This window comes from Pterocles gutturalis, unplaced genomic scaffold (genome assembly GCF_000699245.1).
Source record: "Pterocles gutturalis isolate BGI_N339 unplaced genomic scaffold, ASM69924v1 scaffold46574, whole genome shotgun sequence".
Lineage (NCBI taxonomy): Eukaryota > Metazoa > Chordata > Aves > Pterocliformes > Pteroclidae > Pterocles > Pterocles gutturalis.
The window spans coordinates 15,016-33,670 of NW_010129820.1; the positions used below are offsets into that span (position 1 = coordinate 15,016).

General features: G+C 40.1%; 1 protein-coding gene across 1 annotated transcript in view; it reads right to left on the minus strand.

The window, feature by feature from the left end:
• Positions 1 to 18,655, minus strand: part of MYCT1 (myc target 1) — a 22,056-nt gene that overhangs the window by 423 nt on the left and 2,978 nt on the right. The window contains exon 2 of the mRNA XM_010080011.1: positions 2 to 198. Coding sequence (XP_010078313.1) covers positions 2 to 198 — 197 coding nt within the window. The remainder of the gene's footprint in view (position 1; positions 199 to 18,655) is intronic.

Genomic DNA, 18,655 nt, shown 5'->3' on the forward strand with positions numbered 1-18,655 from the left:
TGTTGCGGTAAAATCCAGTCCTGCCGGTAGTGTGGCCATGGGAGGGGGATCTGGACTGACGGCTGAAGGCTGAGGAGCTCCCCTGGGAAATGTGGGCGCTAGCTCTGCGATGGGACAAGCAAGTGAACAACGCCCAGATGATCCCTCCAATCACCAGTCCAACCACCATGGACACTGTGAAGGCTATTGTTATCTGCTCTGAAATACAGCAAAAATACACAGCAAAGTTGTTTCATCCACTGTGAAGGATTTTCCTGACAGAAAAGGAACCAAATATGGCAGGGGCCTTAAAAGATGAACAAATGGTTAGGTCTTTGTATGTAATACGTGAACTTTACAACACAAACACAGCAGTTCAGATTGTCCTCACTATATGGTGTTTTTTCTTTAGTCTGCATACTCCAACAACATCCAGAACATAGCCTGCGTTTGATACCAGGCTCTTTACCAATGGAAGGGAAACATCTCTAGTCTCTCCCAGAATCAGTCACCCACCAGCCCCAAGATGTGTTATAAAACTGCCAACCATCTGCTTTTGTGGGCAGTATGAGGTGTGGATTTATGTAGACTTGCATTCTGTTTATAGACGTTTATGTTCTACGTGTTCATGCTTGCAAACTCACCTGTTAGAACAGTGATGTAGCTTCTGCCATGTTCTTAATGGACTAAGCCTTGTATTTATTACAACATGAGAACACGTCCCGACTTTTAAGTGTTGAGTAACAGATACTTTAAATCCTCATAGTAATTAGTGTAAATTACTATATCATAAATTATTACGGTCAGAAATAACCATTGGTAATACTAAGTCCCTTGAATATTTCCCATCCCTAATGCCTAATTTGAAGATGCATTAATATGCCATTAAGAAAAGTAAATCTCTATCTCTTTTTTAAATGCTTTCAAGCATTAAGAGATCTGAAACCAAAAAAGAGCATGGTTAGGATTGTTTTCTCCCCCACACATTTTCATGGTGTGGAGGAATAGGATTTTTCCCTTGTATATTTCTGTCAATAAGAGAGTTCAGAAAACTACACTTAATTTTGCAACTGAGCACCAGCTTTATTGCTGTTTTATAAAGTTCAGAGATACTTTAGTAATCCTGGACAAACCCTGAAATGAATGCAAAACATTTATGGATCCCCTCAAAATTCAGGAAGGGATTGGATCACAAACAAGAAGGAACCTTATGTTGACTGCTGGTGGTGCAAAGAGGGAATAAGTGAAAAGAGCCATGGGACAGACTGAAACATGTTTATTCTGTCTCTGCTGTGTTATCATATTTGTGAAGCATTTCTGTAAAAAAGGAAATTGTGTTCATTAGATAGACAAAGGTGAGTAGCTTCTATAGCATACAGAAGAAAACGTTGTGCCTGGCTGATCACTGTAACAGAAGGCGGTAACTCCAGGACTGGGATGGAGATGTTAGAGCCCAAAAAGGGCAAGACAAGACTAGATTCAAAATTTCCTTGCAAGGTTTCTGAGAGGCAGCTGTTAAAGATTTTCCTCTGGATTTATGGTGCTGCACAAAAAGTTGTTTCCAGAACCCAAAATAATGACACTGAGTCTGAGCTGTTGGAATTAGCCAAAGCCATTGCTGGAGATGTAAAGAGAGGGAGTGACCCGAGGGACAGCTGTCGAGATCAGCCGGTACACAGCAGAGGGTGAGTAGAGGTGGCAGGCATGGCCAGGGGGACCAGCTTGCAGGCAGAGGCACCCCGGTATGCACTAACGGATGCCTCTGCTTAAGTCAGGCTTCAGTGCCTAGCAAGGCTTAAACTTAGGGCAGGTCACTGCAGGAGGGGGAAAGCAAACATTTGCTTTCTTTCCAGCAGGGGAGATGTAAATGTTTAATAGTGTAATTGCACTTTAAGTATTAGTTATTATTACCTTCCTTATCTACCTTGTTATTTTTTTCTCCCTTCAGTAAAAAAAATTGTTGGTTATGTGATTCATACTTGCAGTTTGGGAAAATTAGCTCCTTGAGCATCAGAAAGTTTAATATAAAATTTTCACAGGTTTCTGGGTAGGGACTCAAAGCAGCATTAAATTTGAACCCAGCCCTTGCTGCTGCCCATCAAACCCTGTCACAGGGTCAGTATATTCACCCTACGTGCTTTTGCAGGTGTGGTTGTAGACAGGACTAACATTATCATGAATTACTGACATCACCATGAATCTCCTACCCAAGTTTATTCATCTTACATTTTTCAGGATAGACTTGAAGTTCCATGACTCCCAGAAAATTTAAGCTCTAATCAAGCCACTGGTATTTTGGATGGCTATATACCCCTACTGTTGCTTGCTTATAAGCTTGGCTTTCAGACAGGCTTCTAACTATTATCCTTTTCAAAAGGGAAAATAAAGCAAAGACTGGAGATGATAAAGCATGGAATATTTTTGCAGATCACTGCTCCCTTTCAGGAATGCTTTTTTGTCCTTTTGTTCAGAGGTGGACTAGACTTGACCTCTTATAATTTTTCTTTAAGCCCTCATTTTTACAACTAAGAAACTCTTGACTGGACATGCTAAAATCTAGGGGTTTTGTTTGTTTGTTTGTTTGTTTTCCAAGAACCCACAGACAGCATCATGCACTGCAACCCCTGTCTGCAGATCAGAGCTCCATCCCCATAAGCAGCCTTCTGACCAACTGAACATGATTCTGCCCTTTGTCCCAGCAGGACTTATCATGCCCCTTTTGATCAGGAATAGGGATGCTAGTTATGTTATTATATTTTGAGACTGCCAAGGGATCCCCCAGGAAGAGGTCTCTGTGCTACCACCTGACATCCCTGCTCCTGGTTGGGCTCCCAGCTCCAGCAGGGAGGAAGAGAAGGGCACGTCTGCAGAGCTTGAGCGTATGCAGAAGCACAGCAAGCCGCACAAGTGTACCTGGCTCTGGGGTTGCCATGCACCATGGCGAGGATTTGTCCCTGCATCCCTCTTGCCATAATTTTTATCACCTGCACAATCAAATCAGCATTTCACACTGTTAAAAGCAGATGAGGGAATTGACAAAAGTATTGAGTGCAGCTCTTCAGTCCTTCCCACGTGCTGTTCCCCTGTGCTGGAGGTGCAGCACAAACAATTATCCCTTTGGATAATGTCTTCATTTTCTTTAACTTATTTGATTCTTTTATTTTTCTGCCTCTATATATGAATGTGAAAATCAAGGGTCAAATTATTCCCTGGGGAAGCTCATCTGGGTTTACATTGACTATTGCAGTTGCCATCTAGTATCCCAAGTGCTCTCATTTCATTTTGGACCTACATTTAATCCTTCTGGTTCTTATTATAGAAATATCACTAGACCCATTGGTTACAGACACTTTATTCTTTCTGTTCCCAGACTCTCCCTGACTTCAGTGGGAACTGTGGGTCACACTAATAGGCTGAACTTGCTTTTTCTTGACTCCCTACAGAGGACAAATTTCACTGAAATGTAATTAGTTTCTAAAAGCTTATGTTGAAGAATTGTAAATCTATGCCCATTGATTTCCTCTTTAGAATGTCCAGTGATCACAGCCCTGAGGTACATTGGAGAAAATACTACCAAATAGAGAAAAAGATTAAAGGCAGAGTGGTACTTGCTGCACCTGGGATTTTTTGAGGAACAGCTGGCTTTCACAGAGTTGTTTTTCTCTTCCTTAATCTGGGCAGTGCCAGAACAGGACTAGCCTTTCGGGAGAGTCAGGACAATACTGACATGAAGTGTGTCCCAAGGAGCCATTGTAATATCTTATGGTTTCCTGACAGCTGTGCATGTCATTCTGTCCTCTGCTTTGAAGGAAAAAAAAATTGGGGGATGAAGTAGAGATGTTGGCAATGACAATAACTCTCTTTGGTGCTGATCCCCTAAATATGTTTTGATCTGTATGTTTCTCAGGCTGCTCACATTGCCTGCTTTATTTGATTGTGCCACACCTGAAAAGATTTGGTACCCTGTCTCAGTCAATTTTCTGAATATCTTTAGCTACTTTACCTTTCTTATCTATGGTTCTTCCAGTGTGCCCATAACAAAAAGGTTGGAGATTCAGAACCCACAGTAACACCCATGACTTCTGGATGTTACCTCCAGATCTGAATACCAAGCCATCATGTGTCTGTCAGCCCAAGATCTATTCAGATCATGGAATTCCTTCTGAAATCTCGCTATTCCCTCCTCTCTGATTTCTGCATGCTATTAAGCAAATGCAGTGCTACCGGTTTGTACAGGGGATTATTGCCTCTGCTATGCAAAGCTTTTTCTTGGTTGTTGCAGGTTTCTTTAAAGGCTTTTATAACTTCCCATGAACTATATATATGAAGTGTTCGTATATAGCCTATCAAGTTGATAGCCTCAAGAAAGTCCTCAATGCTCTATAGAATCCACACAGGAGAAATTTGGAGATGTTATCAGTGAACATGAGAGACTGGCTGATAAGGTGTTTTTCCTAGTTATGGCCCTGAAACAAGTTCTTCCCATCCAGCTGGGCATCAGTAAGCAAGACCAACCAAAGGGGGCTCATGCCCATCTGTAAGTCTGAGAAGTGGACTATGTTCTCTCCTTCATCACCTTGGGGTATACTTCGCAAAAAATTAACAACACAGTTCCTACCTAGACTTGTCAGTCCCTGGGTCAACCAAACTATACATAAAATAGATTTGATTTTTGTGATGGAGGATCCTGCCTCTATGATGGAGCTTAGTAGGATCCTTGCAGACATACTCAGGTCAATCTCTTACTTCTGCGAGGCTTTCATTTTCCTTACATGTGCATGGACCACATCAGATAGCAAGACATCCCTTTGAATTCAAAACATGTTTGCATTGAGGATTCATTTGAATTTCACTCTGGATTTTGTTTCACTGGATTATAAGAGTTTTCCCAAGGAATCTTCCTCTTGCCCTCAGCTCTGTCTGCAATGGGCTGGAACAGCATTTTGCTCCCTGAACTCAGGAAACCTTCGGGACTTGCATCTCCCTTGGAGCCTTATGATAAATTCTACAAGCTGTAAAGTTAAGTTGGGCACAAGGTCTTCCTTGCCCCATGCTCACAAATATATACATTTGGAAGCTTTTCAGCTGCCCAAGTATATGAAGGGCTAGTAGTACCTTTCAAAAATCATGTAAGCAGTAGCTTCAATGAGAGCTAAGAGCAAGAACTCAGGTGAGATGGGAAGAGGGGTAAAGTACTGAATACAAAGGAAAGAGAAATAGAGAAGCATCTTTTAGTGAGGCTGTACACATACGACTTGAATTTGAACTGCATCTTTGCCAATAACAGCTAATAAAGCTAATAAAGAGACAGTTACCTTTCCAAATATCTGTTCTGCTCACGCTATTGCTAAACATAAAGAGGCAGAAAAACACCCACAGGGTGAGAAGATACCTACACATTTGATTTGATTTCTAGTGGGTGACTCTCAAATAGTTCAATATTCTTTATGTTTTGGAGCTGTTAATTTTTTTGTTATTGGTTTATTAAAAGTGAAATAATTAAGCAGTTTTATCTTAAAGTTAATAGAAGGGGTAAGGTTGCTTGTCAGTTAAGAATGGCATTGTTCAGCATTCAAATTCAGCTTGCCATAGACATGTTTTACTCATATTAAGTTAGAGCAAGATTCTGTTAATTTACTTCAGCAGCTGAGAGCAATTTTCACATTTTTCTTTTCTTCCACCTGCCCAAAACAAGCATAAAGCACTGCACACCTGACATGCAAACTTTATTCCACGGAGGCTATAGCAAGCTTGTGTGCAGAACATACAAGCTCATTGATTTCAGCTGCGTTAGCAGTGAGACACATCAGAACATACCACCATTATAGTGGAAGAGCTATTTTTCAAATTTCCATCCAAATTTTAGAATTATAAATTTATTTCCATTTTAATCCTTTCCTTCTCACATTTTTTGTGAGCTCTCTTTCCTTTATGCCATGCCATATGCCAGTGACTCAAAACTTGCCCAAGTAAGGGCATGTGTCCCCCTATATGAACACACGCTTACACATACACATTCCCTTGTCCCAAAGCTTGAAAAACCTTGAGAACTAGTAGAGGATTTGATCTCAGACGTGGAGAAATCCAGCTCAGCCTCTGTCTCAGCCTATATTTTTTCCCATATTTTTTCCCAAAATGAAGCTCAGTGACAAAATCTGGTATAAAACCCATACAAACCAGTATGGGAATTCATACCTGAACATTGCACAGCTTAGTGTAGAGCACCAGCTAGTGTATTAAAGCATGAATTGCACTTACAAATGACAAATCTAGTAACCTGACTAGTAGGAATGGTTCAGATACTGTTTTACAGGAGTCTCAGTGTCTCAGGTTTCAAGTGAGGTGGAGGTAAGTCATCAGCGGATATTCATAACACAGCCTCATTTGTGCAAAACTGAATGGGAGGAGCCATGGTCCATCTAAGTTTGAAGAAACTAATAGCATCTTCCTACAGCTGTAGCAAAAGTAGATGTCTAAGCTGGACAGGTTGCAGCTACACCTCCTCATGCATCCCAGGCAGCAGGTTTGAAAAAGAATACCCTGTGCCCAGACAGCCACTGCTTTTTCCCACCACAGAAGGTCTGAAGTGATTTGAACTACTTGAAATTTTATGCTCGTTCTACCAACTCCAAGAAAATTTAGTTTAAAGCTAGGGCTTGGGTCAGTAGCCAAATCCTGTGCTGCTGCTGTCATGCTGAGTTCAAAAAAAGCAATTTTGCTGTATCTGACAAGTGTTGACATTACTATCTTCCTGATTTTTGTCCCTAATTGTATTAGCCAAACAGCCTCTCACTAATCATTTGTAGGCAGTCCATGATTCAGCTGGGTGGGCAAATCAGTTGCTGTGTAATATCAACCACCTGTGATCTTAGTCATGGCAAAAGATTAAGAAAGGTCACACAAGACGCTTGTGAGAAGAGTGAGAGTGACAGGCTACAGCAACAAGGTGGTTCAGGTAGTTGTGTTGTTCAGAAAACAAACAGACAAGGATGGTGGCATCTGGAAAACAATCTGTGGGGAAAAAAAGAAGGTGAAGGGAAAGCAGACTGCGCAGAACATGAAAACTAATAAAGTAAGTAAGACAGGCTTCTGGAAGTGTCAGTGCTCTGCATTTAGACATAACTTGCTAAAGAGATGTTTTATTCAGCCTGTGCTAGTGCGAGATTCTTTTCTGCAGCAACGGAGAGTAATCCTCCCACTTCACCTAATAACTAAACTGTTGCTTTTATGTACAGTGCATATAAACCAAAAAGTATTGGGTTTAAAATACAGCAAAGGAAATTTAAAATGTCTATCTGTAAGGACAGGTAAGAACTAGAATAGATGGTCCAGGTAGGTGGTGCATCTACCCCTATTAAAGATTTTTAAAACCAATATCAGTCAAGAGTTGTTGTAATAATGTTAATCCTGTCTTGCAAAGAGAAGGTACAACAGATGACAGCTCAAGGTACATACTGACGTTATTTTGTGAAGTTTCTAAGATCTTCTTCGATCAGGTAAACAAATAACCTCCAGAAGCATCTGAAAAATTATTAAGTAAATGACAAGGAAAAAAAACGTAGTCTGTGTCATTGGATTGATTCTCTGTTTGAAATGCAGAGGTGACAGCTGTTTGTTAGAGGGTTAACAAATGAACAACCTACCTAGGAACAAGATTGCCCTCTGCTGGAAATTTATACTGAGAATCTGAACAATACTTAAACCACTGTAATTCTAATAAAATAGGGTGTCAGAAAAAGCTGACAAGAAACATTCCAGCAAAAGATTACAGAGACATGAATAGTACCTCAAAACTCAGAAAAACTCCAAATTACATTGGCATAACCACGGAGGACAAGCATTTTGCAGAGGCTTTGGAAGTAAGGTAGCCTGGGCACAGCAAAAGTGTTCAGAAGCTTAGTAAAGTAAAGCTTGTACAGTTCTGTGGCTTTGTGCAAATATCTCTGCTGCTGGAGAAGCAGGAGGCTAAGTCTGTCCTTAAATTCATATTTCTCGTCATCCACAGTAATGTCCAGAACAATCTCCATGCACCAGAGTACACCCCCTTTGTTTACTAATGCCATAGTTCACTGTGATAGAAAGCCAGAAGAGTGGAATATGCCATCTCAGTATCCCACAAACCAGCTCGGAGTTAATGATGTTCCCTTGGTATTACTGGCAGTTGGTTTTTACTGGAATGATAAATAAAGAGTAATTGTAATAATCAGAAGGAAACATCTAAGATAGAGATGTCAGCATGTTTAATTTAATGCCTTTGGCATAACTATATAAAACAAAGCAAAGATTCCTTTGTGCAGACAGAGATAGAAACTTCGTTACTGTGTGGTTTCATTATGATTCCTAATGCATTACGAAGTCAGTAATATAATTTCGATCTTTTCCACATGTGCAGCAAACAGTCCTCTGGCAAGGCATTCTTACCAACCTCACAAAACCAGAGCATAGGCCTAACTATATGGCCTCTGCATGAACCTAAATCAAACAGCAAATCACAATTTACCACAGTGCAACATGGCATTATAATTATTGCTTAATTGATACGATTATTTTACAGAGCCTGAGAATAAAATCATTTCCGATTGAACAGAGCATGAGTGACTAGAGTAAGATCTCAAAATTAAGGAGGACTTCCTAAAATTCTTAAAATTAAGGAGGAAATACCAAAGTACCTGTGCTAAATTTAAGAAAACAGAAGACATCCAGGGTTAGAAGAAAGCACAATGTCTTCGGGTTACTGGGAACACTGCAGGGTCAGGAATACTTTGAAATCATCCTCAGTTTCACCACAGCAATTCTGCTGTCTGTGGTCTGAGAAGAACCTGCCTGACCCTGACACAGCTTCAGGTGAAGCTTGTCCTTAGTGTGAGAACCCATGAAAGGCCAAGAAGTATTTACACCAAAAGCTCAAGTTTTATTAGAATATGAAGTAGAATATTTTAAAAGAGAGAAAACTCAGAGTGAAAACAAACAATCTGAGTACCTTGGCATACCAGGTATACTAGAGATAAAACCAGGCTCATAACCACATTTCAGCCTGCCCAGTACATCCTACAAACAGCGGTTCTCAACGCAGTGCTTTTTGGAAGCACTGCAACCTCTACTCTTTTGCCACCAGGTCTTAAATGTCTCTTTCTGTCACCCAGGAGGCAGGACCTTGTTTCTGCTCTTTGCTCTTAGCTGTACAATTTCTCTCCCTCTCCTCCTGCAACCTGCTCGGCTGCTTCCCAGGAGAGAATCAATCTCCTCTTCCCAGTTCCATCCCTCTTACTCTCCATTTTACTTTCCAGTCTCTTCTCACTCAGAAATATAAAGCCTTTAAAATATTGACACAGAGTGTTCTACTGACAAGACTAACGTGTATTGCTTGTTCAAAAATAGCCGTGAATGAAAACAGTATGTAGTGTTCTATTTATAGTCTCATTATTTTTTTGAGATTGCTAAAACTAGGGCCTTCTTCAGGTGAAAACTGAAGTTGTATAAAGTTGAAGAAGGAGTGGAAGAGGAGTTATTTCTTAACTTTCCTGAATGCTGATCTAAAGTATCCAATAAACAAGTATTCAAGGAGCAGGAAGAGGGATCTGTATTTCAGATTTTCCTATTTTTTTTTTTTCACTGAAGTAGTATCTGAGCTACATCCACTAATGCAAAAAATCTCCTGCTAGGTTTCTCTTCCTCAGGGAACAAATGTAATAGTGAATATGCCATTTTGAGAATACAGAAGTACGTTCATATGTACGTTCATAGTATTGTACTCTTCAGTTGGTTATCTGCAGTTGAGAAGTTTGAGCTTTCTTCCAGTACTTCCTGTGTGACCATCAAACAGTTTCAGAGATTTCTCTTGTATCAAATATTATTATGAATACCTACTGTGGGCTAGGGACCTAATTAAGTAGTACCCACAAGAATCTGTGCAACCACAAGCTGATAAATGCTGGTATAATTTCTAAGTGAGATGATTACTGATCTGGACCATTAGTCAGCTCTTGATTACCCAGGGCAGATGATCCAGGCTGGAGACTCAGTGTGAAGTGGGTCATTGGTGCTTGACCCACATGAGCCAGTGGTGTCTGGAAGCTGTGTTTGCACCGGGCTGGTGCAGGTCCTATTCACCTAGAGACTCCTTCACTTCTCAATCAACAGATCCATCAATGGTCTCCTTTATTTATAGTCTGCCTGCATAAGTTATGCACCTTCCACAGAAGCCATGTGTCTGCTTAGTTGGCTCATCCTTCCATTATCTTGTATAACTGAGAGATGACATCAGTGAAACATAATTTTTTAAAGCAAGGGTTTAAAATTAACAGTTGTCAGTTAAAAGGTCAAATATGACATAGATGTGTGTTAAGATGCTGGACTGTGAATTCAAAAGTCTTAAACATGGAGTAATTTTCTTCTGCAAATAAGATGCCAGAGAAGCAGGGCAGAGGCTTCTGCTTAAAAGCAGAAACTACCCTGGCTGATTGCTTCAGCAAGCATGTGCCAGAGCCCAAAGAAGTTTTTGCGTTGCATTGGACCAATTATTTTTCCTCCTCCAAATATTTTGCTGAAGATTTATTTTCCCTTCTCCAATTATTCTGCTGAAAATTTCCTAGACATTATTTCATAACTATGCTGTATATATTTGTATTGTTGATGTAGTTTTGGTTGTGGTTATTTAAAAGATAAGTCTTAAGTTAGTATTGTCCTGTTTTCAATCCATAAAAATCAAAGTCATGTAAGCCTCATTTCCATCCCCTCAAGTAGAAGAGGATTAAATTATTACCTTGGAACCAAATCTACTGCAGCCTAAAAACTTCCTTTTACATTTTCTTTGTTTTTGAAGAGTTCTTAGGAGAATAACTTAGGATTGCTTGATGCAAACTTAGGTACCATACAATAGGTTTCAAAATCTGAATAAGTACCTTTTATTAAGATTGTATGGAATTAAAGCTTCAGCTCTGAAAAGCAGAAAAAAATGAAGTTATCTCTACTAACTGTTACTGATGGTCTTTTCTGATTTTCTTTTCTTTCTCAGAAAGAAAAAAAGGATAAGGTTGTGAAATGAAGACAATCTTAGAAAGACAAAATGGTCACTCTTGAGTCCTGATTTTACTTTGTGCACTTTATTTGTGGTTGTGGACATCTCATTCCATCTCCATGCTTCACACTAACTTGGAGATGGCACAACTCACAGCCACACATTTGGCTCACAAAATTTTTTAACTCTTGGTTAAATGAATTACGATGGTAAAATGGGAAGTTGTGTGTAAATACAGAGCATTTTCCTTCAACAGGTTCTACAAGAAGAATTGAGGTAGAATCATTGCACCCACAATGTACTGAGACCAACTCATCTGAATCTGAATCCTCTTAGGCTCTAGCAGCTGAGCATGCAGCTACATGGGATTGTTCCTAGGGAGAAAGCACAGCACTAATCTCCATTTATTATGTGACTGCTGATGCCAACAGGTTCACACGCCAACACAAGTGGTGCTTGGAACAAGAAATATACTTCATTTCCTAAAGATGAGTTTTTTAGATTTGGTGAATAAATAAAGCATGACACTTTGGGCAGCTCATATGACAACAAGCAGCACCACATACGCAGTCAATACTGTAGGTGTAACTGCCAAAATGTGTATGCTCTCTGTGTTTGATTAATATTTAAATAATACTCTGAAGAAACTTTGCCTCTTCGTACTTCTACCTTAGATCTGTCTCCTTCCTGCTAAAGATGGTTAAGCATTTGATAAATCAATGGCTGTATTGGGGGGGGAGGGATGGGGAAAGCAGGAAAGAAGCAGCAATTAGGAGGCAACAAAACACAGCCTGAGGATGACAGGCTCAGTTTAAAAGAATAATTTATACACAAGGAAGAAATCATGCTCTGAATAGACAGCATGCAAGAATAAGGCCGGTCTCTTCTCTTCATGATATAGTTTGTTGCTTTCATCCAGCTACAGTGATGCTCATTTCTTTGGGCTTGCCAGAATAAGGGTAAGAAAGTAGGTCCCTCATTAATATCTACTTTTATCTCTCTGACAGGCCTGCACATAAGTTCTTGGACTTGATCTACATATTAGCTTCCTAAATGCAAGGTCTGATTACTGATATAATCCCCTTTGCTTCAGTAATGGAAGTAGTAACTTTCATGTGCTTGTGAAATCTTTTATTTAACTGATAGCAAAATAAGAATAATCATATTAAATTTGGAATTGCTTGATCATTCTGACCCTTGAGAAGAGTAGGGTTTATTATAGTAGTCTATTAGTTGATACAAAATGGTACCTCCAAAAACTATCTGGAAAATAAAACACAGTGTAAGGCAAAGACACAGTTTAGTCTCCTGGAGAAATCAGTGTGGGCAGAATATGTTTAGATTTGACATGTGACCTTGACTCCTGTCCCTGGTGAAGCAGAGAGGAAGTGCTGGCTTCCTACAATAGTATGGCATCAGCACAAGTAGAAGGTGCGGTGCAGCATCTCTTGCCTAGCTGCTTCGGGCTCTCTGTAGCAATACTGGCAGACAATGAAGCACGTAGACACAGCCGCCCCAGCAAACAGTGCTGCCTCATGCATAAGAAATCCAACTGAAAAGCTGCATAGAAATCAGTCCTTCTCAAACAAGCTGAGGGGGAACAGAGAGACAGTCTATCCTGAAGCTGAGAGGGGGAAGATGAGTAATGCCTTCCTTTTTAAACACCTCACAAGTCTTAGGTTTATTTCTCATTTGGAATAAGAATATTTCTGGAGGACTTCAGAGGAGGAGCCACAGACACTGAGTGTTACAGAGGAACAAGATTCACTGCTGTCACGTTGCCACCGAAGGGCTGATGTTCAAACACAACTGCTGCCATTGCTAATGCCTCATCATCACATGCTGTCTTTTATCTTCCTTTAGTCAAACCCACACCCTTGTTGCCATTTCTCTCACTCTTAACACTATTCATGTGAAAGTTGTGTCCTGTTTGAGTCACTGGCTCAGGCTGCTCTGCTGCTGCCTTGTGACACGTCCCAAGTCATCTCACGCTGTGGTCGGGGGAGCTGGAAACAGGAAGATCTTCTGGTGACCTTGACCTGGTAGACAGGACAACACCCCTTTTCCTTGCAGAAATCTTATAAGATTCAGGCAGAGGAAACGTGGCATGTGTGGGTCTTCCTTGCCCTAGCAGTCCTCCAGCTACCATGATCGTTATCAAAATTGTGTGTAATACTTAACTCAGCTTCTGGCCACTTGAGCACTTGGGAAGTACCAGAGGAATTTTGTTATGTGACATTTTCTGCATCTCTATCTTAGTATTTTCATATGGATCAGTATCTAATAATTTATACCACAGTGAAGGGGGAAAAAAAGAGACTGCTATTAGTTGGGGGAAATCTCTGTTGCTCTGGAAGCCATGGAGCAAAAATTACTCTGATTCTGCTGGGCCTGGGAGCTTGTACAACTCTACAGCCCTCTCCAAGCATTAAAAAAAAAAAGGTCTGTCTTTGTTCCTTTATAGGTGAAGCTGAGTTTTACTGGTGTTGCCATTATTTATTTCTGTCTGTGTACTATGTTCTGAGGGTCTGACTAAGGTCCCACTGGTTGACATTTTTAACAGATAAAACCAAAAGTGGTCTCCGTTGTAAAAACTCTGTTGAGCTGTATAGGATTTTCACAGTCCTGATTTCTGCACGTTCACCATGCAGATTCATTGAAGTGTAATCTTTGGTTAAGTAATCCAGAAATATGGCTTCACTATTAAATTTTTGGTATCATGCAACATTTCACAGAGGAGCGGGAGGGAGAAGTTGTGGTTCACTATACTTAAGACTGGTAATAAGAAGGGAAACATTTCAAGGATATAACATTACTGTAAAGATCTCATTGCCTTTCATAGTGTTGTTTAAATGTATCATATTTTATATCTATGTTGTACATCTGTTCCTTAGATAAATATACTGAAAAAAAACCAAGTGTGTTTACCAGAAGTATTCGCAAAACCAGAATTGGCTTTCTCTCTGATTCAGTTTCACATTTTACCTTGTTGTCTTTCTCTTCATATTCCTACAGAGCAACACAGGGAAGTTTTCTCTATTTTTCAAATAGGGACCTGAAATGTGCAGGAACCATCTGTCTGATCTTCCAGAAATCCTGCTAAAAATCTTCCTCCTAGTATGCTTATTTCCACAAACATTTTTGGAGGTGCCAGCCTGCTCTAAGTTCAAGTCAACCATAGGAAAATAAAACCATTCTAGTTTTTCAGTGAATTTGGGAAGAATCAATGTCTTTTACTCCATGTTAGGATCCCTACCTCAGGAGTCTGAACACACCCTGAGGTTGATAAATTTGTGCACTGTTGGCAGATTTCTTGTAGGAGGAGTGGGACGAGGCTGTATGTCACCATTGCCTTTACTCAACACAGCTACACAGCCACTAAGCCAGCTGTGCTTGGAGCTGCATTATTTGACAGAATTGGGGAAATCTGCAGCCCCAAGGACATGGTCTGTCCATGTCAGACTGTCACAAAGGGGTATAGGCATACTCTACCTCTTTCTGCACTGTATATTATGTTATGTAGTCACACTATTCACACAGCTAGAATTTTCCAGTGCAGACAACATTTTGCACATATTTAAGAGGAATAATGCTCTAATTAGTCCATCTGATCATTATCTTCTGGGCAAAGAAACAGGGAAAAAGTCTCCAAGGCTATATTTTTCCACCAGTTTTCCTAGCCATTTCATGCAGTGAATTCTGAGAGCTTTCTGACTAAACCAGGAAACACGTGCCTCCTGCCTATTTATTATTTTCTCTGTTAGACTACTTTTATACCAGGTTGTCCAAATTCAGATGCCACTGACACATGCTAGAACCAATCAATGGGAGCATTTGGATTGCATATTCTTCAAAACAAGCTCTTTTCCTGTCATCAGCAGATATACTTGGCTGTGAAATGGGAATGAAAGATAAGCTGCTCTTTGTTATTACAGGTCTTAAGGATATGGAAAGGTAGCTTTGGAGATGTACAACTTCTGAGGTTTTTTTTTTTTTTTAAGGTTCCAGCTTGAATAAATAAAGGAGAAAATATTAGTCAGAAGATGGAAGGTTAGGCAAACAATAATGAACCATCAGGGCTCTAGAAAATCTATAATAACAAACCTGGAAGTATGAAACATTTATTTGAGTGGAAAATATAGGTGGGGAGCTGGAAGGAGAGCTTGTTCACACATTATTTGCTCTCATGAACTCCATAATGACGGGGACAGAAGTCTGTTCAATGATTTGAGTCCTTTAATATCACACATCATGAGGTAAAGCCCCGAGTTGTAAGTCCTGAGTGATGGATCAGTATCCCTGATGAGTCAAGAGCCAGGCTCTGAAATTCAAGTGTTAAACAAACAGACTTGTTAAGGTAGTGCATGATAAAGCACTCTGAGAAGTCCAAGCAGGAAAGTTGTTGCTGTAGATGTAGACAGTGTATGCAATATGGGGAGGTGCAGAGTCAGTGTGAAGACTGCATTTGTGTGTGTGTGTGTGTGTGTATGGCTGTCTGTGACATGGGGGAGGTACTAGTATGGACTCCTGGCCAAAGAATTCAGATATATGCTTTGAAATATGTTTGTCTTCACCAAACCAATATGGGTTATCTCTTCCTCTAATTAGATTTGCTGAGACCATCCTTCTCATTTCCCTCTCACTCACTAGGTATTGATGAATTTGACTTGTTTTAAATTTTTATTCTTATTGGGTAATTTTATCTATTGTTTATATATTGTTTGATGCAAAAAGGCAATGTGGTTAAAGAAATTCAATCAAGTTATCACTGGAATACAATTTTCATTTGTTGTCCCTTGTGGTACTATGAATGGAGAACTGCTTATGTAGTCATCAAAAATACAGTGTGGTTGTTTTAGGTCATGGCAACTCATATTGGCCCACTAAAAGGTTCTATCCTCATTCTTAGTCTCTGTTTTCTGAAGAGGACAATGTCCTTCTACTTTGAATAAGCACTGGAAGGAATTATTCCCTAAAACACTAGAGCAGGACTGCATCATGAGGTTGGAAGTAAGCATTCTTGCCTCCCCCTCTTCCTGTTCTCCCATTGGAGCTGCTTCCAACAAGGGGACCCTGTAAAGTCTGAAATTGTCTGACTCCAGCAGAGTCCTTTCAAAAGAAAGAAACTCACTTCTTCACATCCCATTTCCAAACCTTTGCAGACAACTGTGATCTAACTCAAAGACTTTGCAGAAAGATATTATATCTCCTCTGAAGACATTTATTCCTTGTTCTGTGAGCTCCTTATGATGTGTGATATTCTGCCAAGTGTTGCACTTTTAAAATCCCTGGGGTTTTCCAAAACACAGAGAAGGGACAAAAAAAGAGAAAAACTGCAAGAAAAAATTCCGGTTGGTGCTGTTAATAGCCTGTCTGTAATCACTTTGCTCTGTTTTGGCTAATTGCCACTAATTAAAATACCAGGAAGAATAGGCACGCTAGGGTAAAATTGTGAAGAGGAAGAAAAGGAAACGGAAGGGGAGAAGAAAAATAGCAATTCAGAAAATACATCCTCAAGGCTGATACTGCACCTGAATCCAAGGCTCTGATTTTGTTGAGTCTTCCTCTTGCTTTGTTCCACTTTAATCCTGAGGGTTGTCTCTACTAATAAAACAATCTCCAGTGGTATAAAACATCTGTAAGTGTCTCTATGTCATGCCTTCACTTCCTCCTATCTGCCAGCAAACAATTACGTCTTTGGCTTACTGAAGTCCTCTGTCCTATTAGCAATGCCCTGTCTACCAGGATAAAGGCCCTCTGGAGTTCTCTGGTTTATGCTGGTCTTCTCCAGCCATGAAACTAGGAAGGAATGCCTAGTAGAAGCTACCACTGTCACATCTGCTATCAAGTGCTCCTTGGCTGGCTCCAAATTACAACCCTTGTGTGTCTATATTTCCAACAGGACAGCTGAGGCAATGCTCGGAGTCTTTGTTTGCTGCTGCAAAGGCTAGACTGGAAGGGTAAAAAGTGTGTGGAGGGGAGCAAAGGGAATGAGGAGAGACTACCCAGAGGGTATGTTGGAAATGCACTGACACAGTCATCAGAGTGGAAGCCAACAGGCTTAACCTGGTCACCACAAAACAAGCCTAATGCTTCTTTTCTCCCTTGCAAAGAACCGGACTGCTTCTGCTCTGCCACATCTCCCGACCATGAAGGATCCCAGAAGAGAAATCAGGCCCCATGGCTGTCTAGGTTGGACTTTGTTGTGTTTGACAGCTGTTACTGTTCATGTCAGTGCTGCTCTTCATTAGTATTATTTCAGTTCACAAAGAGAATGATGCCAAGTCCTTAGCCACCGTTCTTGGTACACCAGTAACATGCTACCACAACACAGTGTCAGACGTTAGAATATGCTCATCCCTAGTGACTATCTTTTCCAGCAGAGTATATAGTCTGACTTCTTTCAAGCAAACAGACACATTTTAATGAGGAGAAGACCGGCCGGTTAAGGGAGAGATGAGGCAAAATTTGACATTATATGTGAAACCATGAGTGCATTTGTAGGTCATAAAGTGAAAATGCTTCAAGTATTAGTGCCAGGCGGTTCACAATCTTAAAATGCTAGAAGCCAGCTGACATATGGCACCGTTTCCATACACTGGACAGATAACACCCTGGATTCTGACTCAAGAAAATAAAAATGTCCTTAATGTTTTTAAGGTACTAAAATTTAATGTTGCGTTTTTAAATAGATACTTGAGTAAAACTAGACTGAAGGATAGTCTAGGGATCTAAGTTTATGTTGATTAATATCTGCTTACACTTCTTCTCACTGCTGCTGTCATATTGATCAAATGCACTATTTAAATTAAATTTCCTGATCTGAAAGTATATTCCTATCTGCACTGGAGAAATAGAATTGTCTCAAAGCCATTTATTGTATTTAATTGTATGTGACTGAAAATGCTTTTAGGAATTACAAGAAATGCACTCTTGGTTAAAATGGAAACATCTTTGCTTCCACTGTTAACTTACAAATCAAAATGAACTCAATAAAGACTATTAAAACAGTGAAAAATTAGATTAGTAGTTGATGGATGCGTAGCAAACCCTGAGTTTCTCACTCAGCTATTGCCAAACCTCCCTCTGAAACTACCAATAAAAAAAAAATAGTCCAGATTCTCTGTCTACAGTCCCATGTGATACCAACAGTGCTGAACTTCATCAGAGGCTGACTTTAAGCACTTCTCTTCCTATGTCTGCCAAAATACCATGCTATAGATTCCTACTGCAAAGTAAGGTGACTGGAGGTTACACAGCTTCAGAGAAGCTCACACCTGAAAGAGATGAGCTCCTGCGTCCTTGCAGTAGCCCAGACAACTTGTCTGAAACAGGCATGTATGTCTGCAAAGACTGCACAACATCTTCAGTAGGGAACAGCTCTACCAAAGTGGGAATCGGAATCCCTTGTAATGTGCTTGTGACACATTACACAGAGGATGTGTGCTGGCAGGACCAGGAGCTCTGCCATGAAAATCATGAATTAAAATTAGAAGAGGAGTTTAATATTACTTTTTTTACTTTTTTTTGCCAGTGGAATTGATTTCAGGCCAACAAAACTGTTTTGCTTCTTCTGTTTTACTCTGCTGCATAATTGAAGCATTTCAAAAATACTGCAGAATGGTGACCGTGAAGACTGAATTCAAAAGAAGCATTCCT